At 42.7% G+C, this 17,392-nt stretch overlaps 1 protein-coding gene across 2 annotated transcripts in view; it reads right to left on the bottom strand.

Moving 5' to 3' along the window:
• Window positions 1-212: 212 nt before the first annotated feature.
• The window catches only part of gab2 (GRB2-associated binding protein 2), a 54,147-nt gene continuing 36,967 nt past the window's right edge, over window positions 213-17,392 (bottom strand). Inside the window, exons 3-10 of one of the 2 annotated variants that reach the window (XM_028573207.1) lie at window positions 10,766-10,994; window positions 7,820-8,415; window positions 5,884-5,981; window positions 5,416-5,695; window positions 4,268-4,358; window positions 3,974-4,076; window positions 3,716-3,838; window positions 213-3,042 (exon numbers count right to left, since the gene is read on the bottom strand). In XM_028573207.1, coding sequence (XP_028429008.1) covers window positions 2,899-3,042; window positions 3,716-3,838; window positions 3,974-4,076; window positions 4,268-4,358; window positions 5,416-5,695; window positions 5,884-5,981; window positions 7,820-8,415; window positions 10,766-10,994 — 1,664 coding nt within the window. In that variant the 3' untranslated portion in view covers window positions 213-2,898. The remainder of the gene's footprint in view (window positions 3,043-3,715; window positions 3,839-3,973; window positions 4,077-4,267; window positions 4,359-5,415; window positions 5,696-5,883; window positions 5,982-7,819; window positions 8,416-10,765; window positions 10,995-17,392) is intronic. The other variant, XM_028573208.1, reaches the window with a different exon arrangement.

The following is a 17,392-nucleotide window of genomic DNA, read 5'->3' as shown; positions in this document are numbered from 1 at the left end:
ACCAGACTGTTGTAACTGTTCTATTATTTGCCTTTACCCACTTAGTCATTATATCCACATTACTGATGATTATTTATCAAAAGTCTTATTGTGTAAATATTTTGTGAAAGCACCAATAGTCAACACTACAATATCGTTGCGGTATCGATATCGAGGTATTTGGTCAAAAATATTGTGATATTTAATTTTCTCCATATCGCCCAGCCCTAAAGAAGCCCATATTTCCAATATAAAAAACTTTGAAAACACAACTTTGAAAGGACAACACAAGGGTTAAGAATGGGTGGATGGGTAATGAGTAATGGCACAGTGGCTGCTGTTTTGGGTATATATTTAAAGAGGACCCTAACGCCAAACTTTCACTTCTTGATTTATTCTATGTCCACCGTTTAAGTCTACCTTACAGGAATAACAAAGTCTTGTATTCTCGAGTATCCCAAATGAACTGTACCACATTACCATCACACTGGCATCGTTTGTCATATTGCTTCACAAAATCAAGACAGTTTGCATACATTAACGTTAGTAGGGGGAAGGTTTCCTTGTTTGGTTGTTGTCGTTTGTTTGTTTTTCTTTGTTTTTTTTTACAATTATCAACTGCAAAATGCATAATAAATTAATAAATTAACACACAAGCAATCTGCAAATGCTTTACAGTAGTAGCAATAAACAGTGGTTAAAAAAACGATCTCTACTAGTACAGTACGTCAACCCAGTGACAGTCTGACAGTAGATCTGAGCAGGGTTTTCAATCTGGCCCAGTCAGGCTGTCATTTAACATACTACAAGTCACAATCTACCACAACACATACACAGCTCTTCTGCTTACAACGCGTATCTCTAGATAATAAATTACACATCCATTTCACTTCAGAGGCTGACAGGGAGACAGGCTTTTTCTTCAGTCTTTTCTTTCCTCCCGCTCTTTGTGAATCACAGTTCACCGGGGGGATTTCTTTGCCAGTGCAACTCAAATTGCCTGCCTCCCCGTTTCATGTATAGATCATAAAATTCACTTTGGGAATAAAAAAAAAAAAAAAAAAAAAAAAAAAAAATTAGCTTCATTTAGCCTGACCCCGTCCTTATGCTTATCACTCGCTTACATGTATCAGTAAAAAATAATGATAAAAAGAATACAAAAAGCAGTAAAAATAGTAGAAAAACATTAAGAAGAAAATCCTAATGAAATAATCAATAATACCACCTAGCACTGCATGGCCACGCTATTCATAGAAAGATCAAATAGGTATTGACCCTCCAGTGGTTCCAGCCCACAATGAAATACTGGACTTAAGTTGAAACTGATCGTTCAGTTGTCCTAAATACAATATGGCTCTCGCTTGAATAATATTGTGAATAATTCAATTTCTCCAAGGCAAAATTTACAGTCTACAACTGAAATGAAAATATAAGGCAAATTAAAACAAATGAAAGAGTTTAGGAAATGAAGTAAACATTCTTTCCTAAACTGTTTGTAAGTGACCGTAAGTGATCACTGGCGAATCTTCATCGTGGCAGGTTGCCTTTGCAAGAAAAGCACAATGTTACATTACTGTAGTGCACTTTTTGTCTCAGACAAGTGCATCAAACAGTCGACAAGATGTGCTGCAAATATGTCATTCTATTAATAATTTACATACAGGTGACAATTACTCTTCAGAGACATAGCTGTAGTGTGTGGCATATCAAAGACAGACATCGGTGAATGGTTGAATTCCAGGAAAACATAAATACGCTATTCTCCTTCTACTTAGCTTGTATTTACGGTCTCTAGAGAGAGAGAGAGAGAGATAGATAGATAGAGAGAGAGAGAGAGAGAGAGAGAGAGAGAGAGAGAGAGAGAGAGAGAGAGAGAGAGAGAAACAAAAAGAGAGAGGGGATATCTGAACTCCTTGGAAACTACTTCTCCTGCTTTATTTTTACTTCCTTCAACTCAAATCATTTTCTTAGTCAGTGCACATTTACAATGAAATGTATTAGAATATTACCTGAAGCGAATTGACCACCAAAGTCAAACCTACAAAGCTACAAGATGCTTCTTCTTCTCCGCGGTCTTGCTCTCTTTATTCTGTACATTAAGACGTTACTGACTTTGTACCTGCATTGAAATAATTGGTCTGCCATCCAGCCTGACAGCTGGTTTGGTCTCATACTTAAATGAAAACCGAGGCAACAGCCAAGTACAGTTATCATTAGGGCTTCTGACACGGGCCTGCACGTATTTGTAAGGCTGTATTCCCCCCCACACCCCCATCCCCCTTATACCAGACATGCACTGCTAAGCTTAAATGATTGCCCGCAGTGAAAATAATCTCTTCACTGCTTCTGCAAGACTCAGCACAAATGATAGATTGAAGTGAAAGGAGAGAGTCTGCCTGCATGCCAAAATTGGATTGCATCTTGGCATTCCTGAGACCAGTAAGCATACTCTTACAGTATATTAATATGGTTATCGACCACAAGTTAGCTTCTGCTGCTCTTCAAACGGCAGCAATTGGGTAAATGACCTGCTAGATGCAAAATGTTTGACTGTTGCAGAGAGGGTGGGCGGGACAGCTTTGACGAAACACTTAATTTCTAAAGGACGGATTTGATGAGTAAGGATGATATTTTCATACACGTTATCATTTGTCCATAGACTAACAGTCTGCGTGAAGAGCTTTGGCAGGGCGCTTCACCTGTATGGCCTGATATCCTGCATGTTAGCAGTGCATTGCAGTAAAAATCATCACAGAGAACATTCATAAGGATAGGTTATGGCTTTTTGTCCAAATATTTCAGTCTTCAACAAGCCCAACCGGTATTCATAGGAATGATAGAGACATGATACTAGAGATGCTTGACTTAAGGTTGGGATTGTGTTGATTTTTTTCGGTCATTGTTCTGTACAGGTCAGTGTCAGGACTTGACCCCCTTGGCAGGTTCAGTAGACTGGCGCACATCGGTCCACTCTTGCATGGTGCTTTGCAGGGCCTGGGTCTTCTCCTTGTCCACTTGCACGTAGTCCACCTTCTCATCAGACGTCACAGAGGATGTAGAGGGCTGTGGGATGATAAACAAGGCAGGAGTGAGATTCTGGCCTGAGGGCAGACTGCACTGTGGTACAAATAAGACCAAATGCTGTTAAATAGGGATGCAACAATACGCTCAACTCACGAGTTCACAATGGGTTTTCTAATGATTATTTTAATATGATGAGCTGCAGTGACTGAAAAATATTGAAATTAAATGAAAAATATTCCCTTATTTATATAAACTGTGCAAAACAACAGAGGTGTAATCTTATCAAAAGTGCAACTGAAATTGTATTATATCTTAAATAACAATGAAAATGAATTTGCATAATAAACTGGGCCTACAATAAAGTGTAGGGCAGCCTAAAGCCTTTTTAGTGCATAGAATACTAAGCTATTAAAATAATAATTGTTAGCATTATTTTAGAAATCATCTTTTAATATTAAACATACATGTGGCACAGTGAATCCTTAGAATAAACTGTACCAGTGGATAGCTATCTTAGTGACTACCTTATAGGCCAGTAAGCCTATCATCAGTAGGGATTTATATTTGCTAATTGTTGGATTCATGTTAGGAGATTTCAATTTTTGAAAAAACGTTCAAATTTTTACAATAATTTGGAGGCCCCAATTAACAGATCCATGATGCGTTGTTACATCCCTACTGTTAAATTAGGTCTACAAAATCTTCTTCATACTTTTCTGTGTGGGCTGGGTGACCCAGGCTGGAAGTCCAGCGCTAGGTAGTCCACGTTGCCACACTTCCTAGAGGCCGGGCTGCTGGTACCGCTCACGGCTGGCGAGGTAGACGCTGGGTTCTGCTAATGGGGGACAAGAGGGAGGTTTTCACTCGCACAGGGTGCAGCGAGGAAGCGGAGCACGCAAAACAAGTGAATCATTACAACAAAGAACACAACGTGCTTCTCCTGATCTCCCCTCCAGCTACTGGGACTCACCATAGCCACATAATTCTCCTCACTGTCTGCAGAGTCGGTGCTGGTGATGCTTTGTGTAGAGATGGGGCGACAATGCTGGGAGGACATTGAGTTCATTGCAGGCCTGAAGAAAGCAGACAGGACTGTGAGTGCTTCCACCTTCTGACCTCAGGCAGAAACCAAATACAGAACCAATCTGTGCCATCAAACTCTGTGTGTGTGTGTGTGTGTGTGTGTGTGTGTGTGTGTGTGTGTGTGTGTGCGTGCGTGCGTGGCCTTGGGTATCCTAGCTTGGATGACTGATATGAGACTCACATGGGGCGTGTCCAGGACATGGTGACCGGGCTCTTAAATGGCAGCTCATCAATGATCCCATTGTTCTTCAAATCAAGAGGTGTTGGCTTCGCTGTGGAAAACAAAAGCAGACAGTGTCAAACAAAAACCATTGTCTCGTATTTGTAAAAACAATTAACGATGCAGATATTGGAGCCGAGTTGGTCTCAATCGACAGATCATTTCCAGGACAATGTTCGTTTGATGTTTGTTGCCGCTGTGTAATTGCGTTAAAACAAACGTTGAGCTAGCAAGCTGTAGCTTGCTATTGCTGATACTGACAAGTTTGGAAGAACATTTGGATTGTGCAACAAGGCATTGACGATTGTGATTGGTTTAAAGAAATGAAACGACCCAGAGCGTTTTTTTCTCCTATGCTGGAATGTTTGTTTGGTGTAGCCAGCCCCGACTCCACAGCGCTGTTGAGATAGGTCTGGCAATGCGAGACTAGGGTTGATTTGATGCCAAAGATGGCGATTAAAGGAACACGCCATACATACCCTTCTCATCTCCATGCGTGTTGTAACGCTGTCTGACGGCTCCACTGGTTGCTTAGCCTAGCACAGAACCTGCAGGTGAATGGTTCCAGTAATCCTACTGCTCCGAATTGTGACAAAATAACGCCAACATGTTCCTATTTACATGTTGTGATTTGTAAAGTCACAGGGTGTACAAAAAACAACGTAACATGAGACACAGCCGTCTTCTAACAGTAAACAAACCGGGAACTATATTCTCAAAGAGACTTGCTGCAAAGCAAATCATTCAAGTACTATATTCTTCCGCCTGAGAATACAGTTCCCGGTTTGTTTACAGTTAGAAGACGGCTGTGTCTCATGTTACGTTGTTTTTTGTACACGCTGTGACTCTACAAATCACAAATGGTGTTATTTTGTCACTTATTCGGAGCAGTAGGATTACTGGAACCATTCACCTGCATGTTCTGTGCTGGCCTGATGCTGCTGGAACCTTCAGACAGCCTTACAACACGCACGGAGATGAGAAGGGTATGTATGGACTTATCTAACTCTGGGGGATACGGTGAATAAGCTAAATTCACAATAAGTCGGCGTGTTTCTTTAAGAAGCAAGAAAACCCACACTTTTAGAACTTTGCTGTCAAAAACTCACATTTCCTGTTAGGTTTGAGGTTGCGGTTGATGGGTGGCGGTGTGACATCACTGAGGCGGCTGGGCCGGTGACACAGGGAGGCGCTGCTCCCCTTACGGGCAGGTAATGTTGCAGAGAATCCTGGGAAATCAAAGTGATGCGGCCCAGGGCTCATAGGGATGTAGATATTCTTAGGACTGTCAGCCTGGGCAGCGCTGCGCGGCGAGGAGCCAGGATTCATGGGCACATAGTTGTCATCTGAGTTGCCGCTGTCTGAGCGAGTCAGAGGCGCTTTGGTTCTCTGGTGTCAAAAGAGACAGATGGCACACGACTCTCTTAAACTCCCCGGGCTCAATATTGCAGGAAAGCGGCAACACTCAATTGGAGTAACTATAGTAGAAATGCATTTTCTATCCCTACAGTTTACGATTTCGCACTAACAGCGTCTGTCTGAGGAGAGAGTGCAGTTGAAGGGAGAGAGTGACTCACCAGGTAAGAGCTGAACCCATCATTGACAGACTCCACAGACTGGCCTGAGCTGTTGAAGTGGATGGGACGGTGATGGCTGTTAGTTTCAAAGGAGGAGCCTGGGGAGAGAGGCGAGGAGAGAAATCAATATTTACCACTGCCTTAAACTCTTAAAAGGAAAAAAAGTGCTCCTCAAGTGAAACTGTACAACGCAAAAAAATAGGCCAATGTAGAAAAAAAGATTGCCAGACATTCCAAGGAGAAAACTCTATGTTTTAATGAAACTAACAGAACACAAGTGACATTTCATTAAATGCTTCACTGGGTTATAATTAGTCTTTGCAGCACAGGTGTGTGAACAGCCTGTACTCTACCTCACTAACAAGGGTCACAGGTCAATTGTTGTCTCTGGCTATACAAGGCCTGAGCATGGGCTTGGCGAAGCAGAGAACACAGCATAATAAGAGGCCATGCATCGTGTCTGCTCGTGTGTTTTTTCCATTGCTTATCGGCCTGGAACGAGGCATTCTGGAGCAGGCTGTATGGCTTGAATTTCATTAGCGTCTCAACAGAACAGTGTCTGCTAGACTGGCCCGTTTGTTTCTGCTCAGCTGCTAGCGTTACTATATCAGTAAAATGAGACATTGGAGAAGAGGGAAGGAGTGAGCGAAAGAGGGGGAGGAAGAGGAAGCGCAAAGTCACTGCGATACCACAAGAGAACCGACTGATCAAGGCAGACTTGCATTTGAAAACAGGAAACGGGTCAAATGTGTGATTTCAAAAGATCTCTATAAGTCAACTGAGATTGTGTTTAAAGGAGACCTATTGTCATATCTGTATTGTCATATCTAAATTTGTTACAATGTTGGATGTACATATTAAACGTGGCCAAAGCTACAAATAAGGAGGTAAAAGTATTTAAAAGAAATCCCTGTGAGTAAAAACCTCAGATTTCCCACTGTTCTGAGCGCTCCGGTGTCAACAGTTTTTTTAACACTCAGGTCTGTATGATGTCATATCGAGCCGGGTTTGTATATATGGTCATCTGCTCCAGGCAGGCACGCTACTGCAGTGTTTACGTTACATACCCTGCCACATGTAGCTACCTGCTAACGCCAGGGAAAGCTGCAACCTTGGTTGTAGATTTGTTAACTTCTCCCCAATTTCAGATCACATTCATGCTGTAACATGTCCAGTTGTGTAGTATTTGGTTTCGAAGCCTTTATCTGCGGCTGTTGATGGAAGAACATGCTGCTATACCTCATTACAATCCACTGCTAACTATGTAGCTACATGCTAGCGCCAGGGAAAGTTGTTAATTTCACCTTAAATGCAGGTGACATTCCTGATTGGACGTGCCCGGTTGTGTAATAATTGGTTTAGATTGGTGATTTTTTCACAGTATTAAAAAGGGATATGCCACCATGTTTGTTGAAATAGGCTTATAACGGTCTCCCCTAGCTGTAGATAGGTAGGCCATCACATCTTTTGTGCATGCATTGTTTTAGTCCGGTTTAGCTTAGCGTAGTGAATGGAATCCTATGTTGCCGGTTAGCATGTTGTGAGTAAAAGTGAGCCAACGAAAGACAAAAAAACATAATTACTTGCACTGAGACAAAAAATGCCTTGGCCCACCGATCTACAGCCAGGGTAGACCGTGATAAGCCCTATTTCAACAAACGGTGGTGTATTCCTTTAAGTCTTGCTATATACTGTAATAACCATTACAGCCGGAGACGCTGACCAATCAGGGCAGACTGGGCTCTTTTGGGTGGGGGCTTTTAAAGAGACAGTGCTCAAACAGAACGTTTCAGGTGGATACAGGTGAAGCAGCCACGGGCAGTATGAGGAAAAATTAAGTGTTTTTTGTACATTAAAGCATGTAAACATACACAAAATACAAGCATGAACCTGAAAACGGTGTATAATAGGTTTAAGAAAATTGCATTTAGTCTACCTCTGTGCAGCCTGATGTTCTCGACAGCAGGGAGAGTATTCCTGCGTGGAATAACCGACACTGCAGGCGTCACCTCTCCGTTCTGGCTCCCTACTGATTGGGGACTCCCCCACTGCCCCTCTGACCCTTGGCTGGGTTTAGGGGGCCTGGGAGGAGGAGCGCAGGACGACTCAGAGCTGGAGGGTGTCAAGGCATTGTGATTCTTATCAAACGTCCGGGGGATCTGGTAGAAGGAGCCAGGCGGCGTGGGAAGGTCGTAATTGTCAGTTGGACGTTCGTTGCTGTGCATGGTGGCGAGCGCATTGCAGGGCGTTTTGAAGGTGTAAATCTCCTCGTCCTCCAGCTCCGGCTCACCGAGCCCGCTGTGAGCCGGTGCCTCAACGCTGTATCCCCGGGGAAGCACGTAACAGGCCTCCTGGGAGGAGTCATCGTGCCCCGGTAACTGGTGTTTTCCTGGCTTGGGCAGGCTGTAGAAGCCGTGCAACTGAGCACCCATGCCATTCAGACAGTGGGAAAAGCCATGGGAGAGTTTCTGCACCGCAGAGTCGCTCCCCACAAACAGATTGCTTCGTGTGGCCTGGGAGAAACTGGCACTCCTGCAACATGGACAAAGACATACACATATTACACACATGAATCTTTGTTGTCCAAATGTTCCACAGTGCCTAAATGCTCCCCTGTCTTTTACTCCAGTGCCAGCCTATGGCAAATGGTTGACAACCATCTCTTTTTACAGTAGCATTTAATGCAATTCCAATGTAATAATATATAATATACTTCAGAGTCCTGGTCCAATAAAAATACAGCACACATATATAAATGTAAATGTATATAAATGTAAATAATACAGTATCTATACTCATTTGTGCCACTGTCTCCATAACTGAGACTAATAACGACCAGTACTGAATCCGATGTTGGATATGACCAAGGTAATCTCATTCACAGAAGCGTGGGCAAATTAATTTATACACAATTTTTCTCACAACAGCTTGAAGTGTAGAAACTCATGTAGGCACAAACAACTCACTAGCACTACACCATCTACTACACCATCTACATCTACCATCACCATCTTTTAAGTAGTAATAACCCGTATAGCCACTAGATGGCACTGTAGCACTTTAGGACTCAGCACAATTTCAAATTAAAACAACACAACTTATCATCAGTGCCTGAGCACCTCCATGCAGCTATAGCATACACATTCAATCTTAGTATTCTTTTTAGTTTTCTTATTTAAAAAAAAAAAAGTTGCATGTTTTCTGCATGTTGACAGAGAGAGGGCATCCATCTTATAGACTTTCCCACATTTTCTCAGCCTCAAGCCTCAGGTTAGACACCCTAGGGACATGCCTCATTTATTCTGGCTCCTTTGTAGGGCTTGACCTTGAGTGCCAACCAGAGAAAACCTACAGCTTAGACATTTCCAGCCAGTTAGCTGAGCAATCGTCCGACTTAGTCGGCCTATGCAAAGATATGATACCCTCAATGAGTCGTTTCTTTATGTCTGTACTAATCTCTCTTGAGATGTATGCAGATGTGTTCGCTACACCGCGGGTTTCTAATGTTCAACGTTCAATCTTGATTATAAATGTAACACATTTAAATGAATAATGCATCAAAGTAATGTAATTAACATGGACAAAACATTTTGCTCTCTCTGACTCTCTTTTTTTTTTTATTCTCATGTCAGATGGCAGGCTGTGCTTCATCATATTCTCCTTTCGTTTCCTCAGGATTTCAATCATCAATCAATAATTTTGTTCATCCCACTGCCTTCCATCACTGCGGCTGCATGGGGGCTTTTTACATAGATTAATTCATACCATTGGTCATCACACCAGTGGATATTCATTCTGACATGAATCATACCCCGCCACCAGATGCCTGTCTTAATTAGCAGACCCACGGAGCAGAAGCTGGTGAGGGAGTGACAGAAATATCTGCATAAAGCTGATGAGATGGATTGTGAGCTTTGATTTCCTGGGTTACTTTCACACAGGTCCAACACAGCGGATTTATGTGCAAATCGTGTGGCTGAGAGGGCAGTTCTACCCTGTGCAAGTCTAAACCTATAGGAGTGATAAATCACAGCCTCAACCTCATTGATCATCTACTGTGCCGGCTATCTGCTGAATGGCATCATTATTAAAGCTGCCTTTTGATTCTTGGAAGCAGGCATGATGGCAGCTGGAGGCGGGGGGAATGTCAATGGAGTGCATTTAACATAAACACTTGGTCCTTTTGTTCTCCCGCTCAGCATATAGCCAAGACAGGCATGCATGCCCCTATACTTTAGTATAGTATAAAGTGTAATAGTATAACACTTACTCAACAAGTATTCACACCTCTTAACTAAACGTGTATTTTGTTGTTTTATTGTTTAAATGATTGCTCAACTAATTGTATAATCACGTCTGATTTATGGCAATATCGGATTTACAAGATTTTTGTATTGTTGTGATGAAATACCTTTATTTCATATCTTCAAATAATTATCAATATTGCAAAAATATAACTGCATATTCGGTGTTAGAAAATTTATAAATCCTAAAAATTTGAGTAACTAGCAAAAACCTTGGGTGTTTATAGATTTCCTTAGGTTTCTGGATTTAGGCTGCCTCACTCATTGAAACATGTCTTTAATATTATCTATTACTTATTTCAGACTGTGTTCTGTTTAGAAAATTCACTTCAATTTCATATCATTATTAAAAATGAGCATTTCCTCAATCACACTTGTAAAATGTACATTATAATATTTCCACAATGCTTTATCACACTCAGACATACTCACAAAGCAGTTGGATAACCCCCCCCGTAACAGTAGTTGTAACCCTTAGGGGCTTCTAAACTGAGGAAGCGTCGTAAACCTGTATGTTGACCTGCATTAACGGATAACAGGAAACCTGCCACAGGACGCCTGAGGGTCGTGACATTTACCGTGCACTCTCTGTCTTCCTGCTCATGCACTGGTGGAGGAGGAGGTAGTCCTGGGGTGCACTGTTGGACAGGGAGCCATGGTGTGTGTGGCGCACAGGCACATCAAAGGTGAAGAGGACAGGTTGGCTGGAGTGGATGGGGGCAGAGGACTTGCGTTCGCCGGTCAGCGGAGCCATTGAGCCGTTGACATCTGCTCCAACAGAACGGGGCATATTGTGTAACCTGCCATCTGCAGACAGAAGAAATTGGAGTTATTGATCGTTTAACCCATAAGATGTTTTTTTTTCTCCGAAAAAAAAAACACACCATAGGCCTGTCTTGAGAATTTAAAAGCAGTTTTGTTTGCAGATTGGACATGCTAGAAAAATAAAAGAAACTGAAAGTAACAATGAGCCAAGAAATTTTAATTGTTGTGTCTTTGTAAATTAGTGTGCTCTCTAGACCAACACTATCTGTAAAGTGTCTTGAGATAACTCCTGTTGTGATTTGATACTACAAATAAAATTGAATTGAAACATTTTCCTTTTGTTGTCACAGTTCTTGAAGGGCAGTGAGTCATTCATTTGAGGGTTTTACCTTAATTATTAAAAAAAAAAGTCAGTACCCTATTTCAGCAATTGCATGACATGATCATTGCATGTGTCTTTGATATATTTTCATTTATACGTATATCTTGGTGGAGTGACCTCAAATAGTTAACGATTTGTTCGATCTAAGGAGCCTGATTCGACTGACAATCTCATAGTGCAATCGCTGCAGTGTCTGAAAATGTGCTTATTAAACAAAGGATCATTCCATCGGCCCATATGGGAGTGCTGAATGTCTGATTTTACAAGCCATTGCTTGGTCTTTCCCAATAAAATCATAATATATAGCCCATGTTGGTATAAACATCAACCTATGTGGGTGGCAGTAGCTCAGTCCGTAGGGACTTAGCTTGGGTCGCGGGTTCAAGTCCCCGTACAGGGTTTTGGACTGGTAGCTGGAGAAGTGCCAGTTAACCTACTGGGCACTGCCAATGTGCTCTTGAGCAAGGCACCAAACCCCCAACTGCTTGGGGCGCCTGTCCATGGGCAGCCGCAGCCCCCTCACTCTGACATCTCTCCATTTGAGCATGTATTGGTCCTGAGCATGTGTGTGTATTACAGGCCTTTGGGTAATTTCACCTCCTTTTTTTTTTTAAAGGATTAATAAAGTAGGTCTTATTATTATTATTGATAATAATACAGTTGATAACAATTAGAAGTAAGGGTACTCATGTGGACAAAAATCAGAAATGCCGGTCCTCGGTACTGGTGAGTACTGGCTCATTTTTGGCACGGGTTTTAAGCCTTAACATGACCTTGCCTTGCATGGACCTTCATTCTGCACTCTGATCAATAGAGAAGAGTGATATGTCTCAAGGGAGGAGAGAAAACAGTATCCTTCTGCTTTTTTGGGCTGAAGGGTGTGAGTGATTCAACATCACATGGTTCTTTTTGACCAGGGTCAATGTGCTTTGTTTGGTTTGATTGAGTTGCATTGTTTTGCACAGCGGGGCTGTGAGAACAACATGGTCATACAGTCTCATTGTTTATGTGTGACATCCCTGATATCTGCATTGAAAGGCTACAAAGAAGAGACAAATCTGAGAAGGGGATGCTGCAAATAGACTAGGCAGGAGGCCAAAATGAGGAGGCGCACACTGAGCTGTAGGAGTAGAGAGTGGGTGGCCCACTGATCCATCGACCCATGGTGCTCCGTGCAACACTAGCTGATGGGAGAGAGGGAAAAACTCCACCACCAATCATCTTTTGCAGATACTAACCTCTCTCTTTCACTGTACAGTAAATGCAAGGGTTTGCATAAAAGTATTTATACAAAAACAATGTCAAATTGGGAAGGCAAGTAATGATTATTTTAATGAAGGATTTTTATTAATCAAATAATTGTTTCATCTGTGTAATGTCAAACAATTGAGATGATGTGATTTGCCAGACAGTCTCTAACACATTTCACAAGACATTTCATTGTACAAGGATATAAAACCGGAAAAGAAATCTATATGTTGATTATTACAAAATTGTTGATTTTCTGCCAGTCAACTTATCTATCAATCACTTCCTTCAGCTCTGATTTAAATCATATCTGAAAAGTAACTTCCCACTTTTTTTCTAGACGCACATGCATTTCGCTTATCCTCCACCATTCTCCTCCTCCTTTATCAGACTTTTACAAAGCATGCCATGGGTCAAACTGGCCTTTAAGAAGAGGACAATGTCCTGTGAGTAATAATAATGGGGGCTGACCATGCAGGGGGACCGCAGCCACTGAGAAAAACAGAAAACACGCACAAATGTGGTGTGTGAGCATGTGCGTACGCATGTGGGGCTGGTTGGAGGGCGGGGTGTATTCTGAAGCCCAGTTAGCTGAATGAGGTCACATCCATGCCTGAGGGGAAAATAGCCTCTGCTGTGGGGTCTCCAGGCCAGTGGACATCAGTGAGATGGCCAGTCCCACAGCCACACAGGCAGGGACTCCCCCCCAATGATCCTCAATTACACCATTGTTCTGAGCCATTCCACTGTCCACAAAAAGCTTTGTAAAAGCTTTCATCCAGTGCGGTGAGTACTAGGGCCCACTAACATGGGTAGATATATTGATTTGTTGTAGAAAGACAGCCCACCCTACCAGAGTGGAGAGCTGCATGGAAAAACACATGCAGGCTTAATGACTAAAATACAACACAACTAAACTTTGTGTCCATTTCCATGCAGTGTGTGTGTGTGTGTGTGTGTGTATGAGAGCATTCTTTTCCTGCGTGTGCCCTAAATGATTTTTGATTTACTGACTGTCAGAATCAGAAGAAGAGGAAAGATGACCGGTACAGCCTGCTGATGGAATAGCCTACATGGCTCATCACTGACACTAATGGGTCTGATGATGTATGTTACCACTGGGGAGCAATTCCATCAAGTCAGTCCACAAAACAGAAATAGAGAAAAGAGCAGAAAATATCAACGCTGAAACTTTCCCCTAGGTGCTTCTAGTAATATTCCTCCACTGGCTAATGTACTGTGACCCTCAATATAAGGTAGTAAAATATGTATTAACCAAAGTGAAAAGTCATTTATTATACTACATCTTGCACAGAAAAGTAATAAAACTGGGAGGGACTGGTTTTTTTGAGAAACAAGCCCAATGTCATTACCGGAGACTAGTTTGCTCTACGACTATGAGCTGAAACCTCAACATTAAACAAGGCAGTTAAAGGAGACAAAGATTGCTTCCCATGACATTCCTTAGCTCGAAACAAACATCAGACTATCAACAGCAATGCATTAAAAGATCCCTTTTGGTTGGTGAACGACATATGGCTATTCTGGGTCAAAGAGCTCCTAAGTTCATGAGCAATTTTCCAATTATGCTCTATAATACATCACCTACTGTCTCATCTGCTCTGTGGCCATAATCTAATAGAAGCTGGCTGCTGCTCTCAGGGGGCCTAAATTAGAACCCTGCTGGATCACTATGGACAAGGGCGTCTTTGTAGGGTGCTCTTTTCCTCTCAGTCCAGCCAGATTTAGACTAGGACATATGATAATCTAATCTGAAATGAGATATAAAAATACCGCTGACATATTGAATTTAAAACGTCTCTGATAGAAACATGAAGGAAGGAAGAGGAAGCATTTGAATGTTCTCAATAAAGCAGTTGGAGGCTTTTCATCAGGATTACAATCATGCCTTAAATATTCCATGCAAGATCATTCATCTGAAGTTGGTCCACCTGCCTTCAATTTGAGTACAAGAAAAATGTAATTGCAAAAATGCAATTTCTTTAATGGTTTCATATGACATTGCACTTAAAAATATAGCCTCAGGGCTGAGACAGCTACAAGGAGTGGGAAGGGGGGATGCCATCTTGTGACATAAAGGTCAGGCAATAGGTTTGATCCCCCCACGGGTCCTGTCAAAGCGCCCTTGAAAAAGGCCTCTACCTGCTCACTCAGTTTAAGTCAAGCCCAACCTGTTACGGTTACTAAATACTGATGCTCGGTCAGTGGCTCTCAGCATCAGATACGGACTCAAAAATCACCATTTAGCTTCCGTATGGAACACACCGGGCAGAGCAGCAGCTGTAAGATGACGTAGTATTATGAGCGACAACGGTAGCGAGTCGTATGAACGCCAGAAAATCCGCGTGAGTACGTTGGTTGGGCTGGTGGATGGGTCGAACAACACAGGACTTTCACCCAGGAAACTGGGGTTCGTGTCACTAAACGTTCATTTTGTAACCCCACCCACAGTCTTTCCCTAAACCTAACTGTCCCGTCCTTGTGCCGCATGGCAGTTAAACGTACATTGTTTAAATGACGTCAAGAGTCCCGACCAAACGCGAATTAGGTCCTGACCCAGAGCGTCAAAAAGTGACGCCAAGAGTCCCATCCACTAATGGAGCCTTTTTGCGTCAGTAACAAACACCAAGCGTCGCTTTTTGACACGCTGGGAGTGGGAATGGCAAACAGCACCAGCTAAATGTCTTTTCGCTGCTGATTCCAAGTGTATTTATACATTATTTGTTGTCCTGCATTGATCTGCTGGACCAGTGGCTCTTTAAAGCAACACTGTGTCCCAGGAGGCCACATAGATGGGTCCATTTGCATGTATGGTTAGCGGGGAGCATTCTATAAGACAGACATAACTGGATAAAGGATACGCTGGCTGCAGCACAGAGTTAAGTAGACACTGCAGAGAGTTGTTAGCACTGAGAGAGTGTGATGCTCAACAGGAAAAGGGAAAATGGCGTCCGTGCTCTGCTAGTTAGTCTGAAGTGAACAAAGTGACATGGCTTCATTCTCCCAGCTCAGAAGAGTATTAAGCAGAGCAGACACACAGGAGCATTCCCTGATCACATTACTCCCCCTGTGCCTGCCCCCTCCACAGCTTCATGTGAGCACCGCCCCTCGACTACACTGCGACATCAATTCGCCTCAAAACACTGGGCTGATCAATCAACCTAAAAGGCTTGGGCTCGTCAGGACCAATGAATTACATCGGACTGCTTTGGCTAACGTCTAAAACAGCAGCTCATTTTCAACGCACTGACCTCATTTCTGTAAGGCGATGGGTGGATAAATACCGCAGCTGTGCAACGGTAGGGTGGATGCAGATGAAAAGTTGAGACAATTTGTGGTGAAGGTTGAGTGTTGGTTTTCAATGTCTCACTGGAAAAGAAATGCAAGAGTTACCTGGAAAGCGCTGTGCAGACTAAGCCAAAAACAAAAAGGATAATTTGCTCTGACAATACTCTGCATTACAGAATGGGAACGTGCTTGGTGTGGAAACACAGAAGTCATGATTAATGGAGAATGTGATACTTGCGTATGCTCCCAACTACAATATACACTGTACTCAGGATGATTTATACAATCGCTCCAATAAACGTAAGTGCATTTCTAAGAGTGAATACATTAGATTCTGGGCTAAATCAATTCTGTCTGATCGTGTTAATATGCAGCCTGGTCACCTGTTAACAGTGCTGGCACTGCCACAGTTCCAGAAGAACCCAGGTTACCTTTTTAGGACGAAAAAAATAAATATCTCCACGGTGGTCATTTTGGGAAATGACCTCTTCATTGATAAAAAAGCAGAATGTCCTCCACTGCAGCCCAAGCCGTTAAATACTGACGCTTTGTCAGTGGCACTCAGCGTCAGATACCGACGCACAAGGCACTCCTTAGCGTCTGTATGGGACACACCGGGCAGAGCAGCTGCTTGACTGCAGCGCTGTAAGATGACGTGGTAAGAAGAGAGACAATAATAGGGGAGTAGTATGAAAATCTGCGTAAAAAGTTTTGGTGGTGGATGGGTCAAACAACACACCCGGGAGACCAGGGTTCGTGTCCCGTGTGTAACTTAAACGTGGTTTTACCCTGCGCGTTGAAAAAGGACCTACCCAGAGCGCTAAAAAGTGACGCCAAGGGGTCCAGACCCAGAGCGTTAAAAAATGAAGCCAAGGAGTTCTGCCCAAGCATCAGCATGTTGACGAGTTGGGAGCGAGAATGTGTTGTGTAGCCATGCTGTAAATCTGTAACCAGCTGCCCACATACACTTCTTTACATCTACAACAGTTACATGAAATATCTGCACACTCCTGTGTACAGGAGGCAGCTCTGTAATTACAACTTCATCTGCACTAATACTACCAGCCCACTGATCACAGTGAATAGTGTGACAAAAGGCACACAACAGAGAGCAGATTCAACTCCAAACTGCTGATTACAAGATGAAGGCAGGTATAAACATCTACCTACATCAGCCGAATTGCATATAAACAGCCGGCCAAAGAAAAGATCCCATTCCAAAATGAGTCCATTTGCAGTTTCCATGTGACTGTAGGCTGGGTAGCAGCCAGCAATTAGTGAGTGATTGGCTTTGCCACAGGCCGGTACTAAACCTGTCATTTGAACAACGTAGCGGATGCCAATTTAGGGATGAAAAATGACTACACATACAACCAGAATTGGTACACATAAATCCACAAAGATTAGAACCCAAATAGATAGTGGACACCAGATATTTTAGAATGAACAGAGATGTAGAGAAATCCATGTAGGAGCAGTTATGTATGTGGCATAAAATCAT

The sequence above is a fragment of the Perca flavescens genome, chromosome 3, assembly GCF_004354835.1.
Source record: "Perca flavescens isolate YP-PL-M2 chromosome 3, PFLA_1.0, whole genome shotgun sequence".
NCBI classification, from domain to species: Eukaryota; Metazoa; Chordata; class Actinopteri; order Perciformes; family Percidae; genus Perca; species Perca flavescens.
Note: the sequence above shows the minus strand (reverse complement) of the source record. Positions and strands in the feature narration are given on the sequence as shown.